At 39.6% G+C, this 3,015-nt stretch overlaps 1 protein-coding gene across 1 annotated transcript; it reads left to right on the top strand.

The window, feature by feature from the left end:
• Positions 1–493: 493 nt before the first annotated feature.
• nhp2 (NHP2 ribonucleoprotein homolog (yeast)) lies at positions 494–2,566 on the top strand. Its single transcript, XM_055941463.1, has 4 exons — positions 494–792; positions 1,019–1,088; positions 1,205–1,310; positions 1,561–2,566. The coding sequence occupies exons 1-4, from the start codon at positions 624–626 to the stop codon at positions 1,684–1,686; spliced, it is 471 nt and encodes a 156-aa protein (XP_055797438.1). The 5' UTR covers positions 494–623; the 3' UTR covers positions 1,687–2,566.
• The last annotated feature ends 449 nt before the right edge of the window (positions 2,567–3,015 follow it).

Raw genomic sequence — 3,015 nt, 5'->3', positions numbered from 1 at the left:
CAATATGAAAAACATATTGTATTTAAGCTGTTACGCCACTCTTTAAGGGCCTCAGATGATGGTCCTCTGTGTAAACTCTGTGGATTTGGAAACTATAAGGGCTCCAGAGTAGAATGGACCCCCCCTTTTACATCCGACACAAAGTACAGAATATTGTGTACAGTGCAGTAAATTATGAGTACACACACACCAAAAATATTGTTGACCATTTAGGCTTGAACACATTTAAAATAAAATAATCACATATGTCACAAATACTTTTAATTATTATTTGTATAATAGCTAGTATATAATATATCGATAATTGTGCACATTTCCCGTCATTTTCACCCTATTTATTCATTTTAAAGGTATACAGAATGGAACTCTTATTCTGAAGGATTGCAAAAATACTTGACCCAGAATTACAAAATTATTCTTGCCTGCTTCACAGCGGTGCACTGGCACCCGGAACTCTTATTCTGAAAGATTGCAAAAATACTTGACCCGGAACTGCTAAGTATTTCTGACCTGCTTCACAGCGCTGCACTGGCAACACGTGTGTAGCTTTTTTCGCACTTGCAACGTAGCACGCTGCAAACTAACTAAAACTGTAAGTAACTTCTGCGTTATCCCTCAGAAACATGACCAAGGTAAAGAAGGACAAAGGCATCAAGGAGGAGGAGGCTGGAGCGACGGAGACTGTAGGGACAGAGAAGTCGTATCAAGAGTTGATTGCAAACATCAACCCAATTGCTAATCCACTGGCCACTAAGAAGCTAAGCAAGAAGCTCTACAAATGTGTCAAAAAAGGTAAACTATACATATTTTCATATTGACAATTAAATGCCAAGAATGTGGTCGACATTTTCCAGTAGTATCCAGCAATGTAACGTTAGTCAGCCTGCTAATGTTAGATTGGTGAACAGTTAGTTAGCTAGGACATTTGCTAACGTTAGTAGTTGGCAAGTGAGCTGAGTGGTGCTAGCTACTTCAGCTAACTTTCCGTCTTTTTTACGTGCAACTCTGTCATTTTCAGCATCTAAGCTCAAACAAATTCGCCGTGGCGTGAAAGAAGTTCAGAAGTTCATTAACAAAGGAGAAATTGGGTAAGTTGAATTCATTTAGCCCGTACTGTTTTAATAGTTTGCTTACGTTCGATATTTAAAGTTCTGGCTCAGATCATATGCATGATTATCTATATACAATTATTCTTTATTTGCAGGATTGTGGTGTTGGCTGGAGATACTCTTCCAATCGATGTTTACTGCCATCTACCCGTCATGTGTGAGGACAGGAGTCTGCCATATGCCTATATTCCCTCAAAAGTGGTGAGTTCTCCAAACTAAAAGGCCTAACTGCGGAAGTGCATAAAAATGTCTGAATTCGTATATCACGTCATTGTCCACGGAGTTATACAAAAAGAGTCATGGAGAGCAATGTACAATATAACAAACCTCTGTCTTTCTTTTTCAATGAGTTTTGAGAAGGATGTGAGGAGTATGCAATTGAGGTTCTCCCATGAAATCAATTGTAACAAATACCTTTTAAAGTAACCCTGCCATGTCCCTATCTCCTCAGGACCTTGGTTCGTCTGCAGGCTCAAAGCGGCCCACCTGCGTCATCATGATCAAATCTCATGAGGACTATAAGGAGGCCTATGATGAGTGTTTCGAGGAGGTCTCTGCCCTGCCCAAACCCCTCTGAACATGTTCTCTGGCTATCAGACTCAAATTGTATCTGAGAATGTCTGGCTGTAGGCAGAATCAATTGGGGGGGGGGGTGAAATGAACTGACTAACACTAGAGCCAAGCTACAGGGTGGTGTTGTATTTCAGTCTCAGTATACATCGATGCCCCCCCCCCCCCCCCCCCCAAGTCATCTTTGTTTGTTTTGGTTATTAAATGTAAATGGGGCCTATGAAGGTTGACACAGCAATTTTTGGTATTTTAAATAGGTGCTGACTTGAAAAAGGACATAACTTTATTTTCCTCGTTTGGTGGCATTCATGCGTTGTCTACAGCCAGATATGAATATGCCTATCAAGTACATTCAGTTTTTATATTGTATTATGTGCTTTCATAACTTGTGTTATTTCAATGTCACACTTGCTATCGGTTGCACTGCTATGAAACATACATTTTGGTATGAAAAATAAATCTGCACACTGATTTTATGAGTTGATAAGCCTTGTGTTTGAATGGTAAAGACTCGGGTTAGGTAACAGATCATGTGCTTATTAGTGTATCTTGTGTGTTTTTGTTGGCGTGAACAGCCAATTCTAACCATAGGGGACTACATGGTTCCTGCGCAGTTAAACATCATTAAATACTTTTTTGCAATCTCGTTCTGATATGTTTGGTCATTGCAGTTGTAAACGAATGTATCACTTATGGGGTGGCAGGTAGCCTAGTGGTTGGACTAGTAACCGAAAGGTTGCAAGATCAAATCCCCGAGCTGACAAGGTAAAAATCTGTCATTCTGCCCCTGAACAAGGCAATTAACCCACTTTTCCTAGGATGTCATTGTAAATAAGATTTTGTTCTTAACTGATTTGCCTAGTTAAATAAAGGTCAAGTTGAAAATATCCTAACTCGTACTTTTACATTTAGTAGGTAAATCCTCCCCGATTCATTGTTTTTTTTTCATCGTTTTGTCTTCGTTCTATCTTGTCTTCTAATTTTTTATTTCGTCACAGGCTATTGACATTCTCCTTTGCAGAGGTTCTTCATACTCTTTGAGGAAGGTGTGTTGTGGGTGATCTGTTGTATTGATGCAATAAATACACCTGTTTTTTGTTGGTACAACTCAATACAACGTCTGCTTCTTTACGTTAGGAGAGGGGGGAATACATTTACATCATGAAGGCACTGATGGTGATACAAAATGGACGTCCTCAATGTTTGTTTTGCAAAAGCCTAGGTGGGTGTTGGAGATGATTATTACGTATATGAACATTATGGTGGAAACATGAACTTAGTAGGCCATGCTTGGTAGCAGCAAACTGAGCAGACGTTCGTTCACCTTTTCACAGAT

Source organism: Salvelinus fontinalis, chromosome 13, assembly GCF_029448725.1.
Source record: "Salvelinus fontinalis isolate EN_2023a chromosome 13, ASM2944872v1, whole genome shotgun sequence".
Taxonomy (NCBI): domain Eukaryota; kingdom Metazoa; phylum Chordata; class Actinopteri; order Salmoniformes; family Salmonidae; genus Salvelinus; species Salvelinus fontinalis.
Note: the sequence above shows the minus strand (reverse complement) of the source record. Positions and strands in the feature narration are given on the sequence as shown.

What these genes read in the sequence shown, in the direction of transcription:
- nhp2 (XM_055941463.1), top strand. Translation starts at nt 624, where the DNA reads ATGACCAAGGTAAAGAAGGACAAAGGCATCAAGGAGGAGGAGGCTGGA. An exon ending in ATTAACAAAGGAGAAATTGG is followed by an intron (nt 1,089 to 1,204) that starts GTAAGTTGAATT and finishes CTTTATTTGCAG; the next exon opens with GATTGTGGTGTTGGCTGGAG. An exon ending in CCTATATTCCCTCAAAAGTG is followed by an intron (nt 1,311 to 1,560) that starts GTGAGTTCTCCA and finishes CTATCTCCTCAG; the next exon opens with GACCTTGGTTCGTCTGCAGG.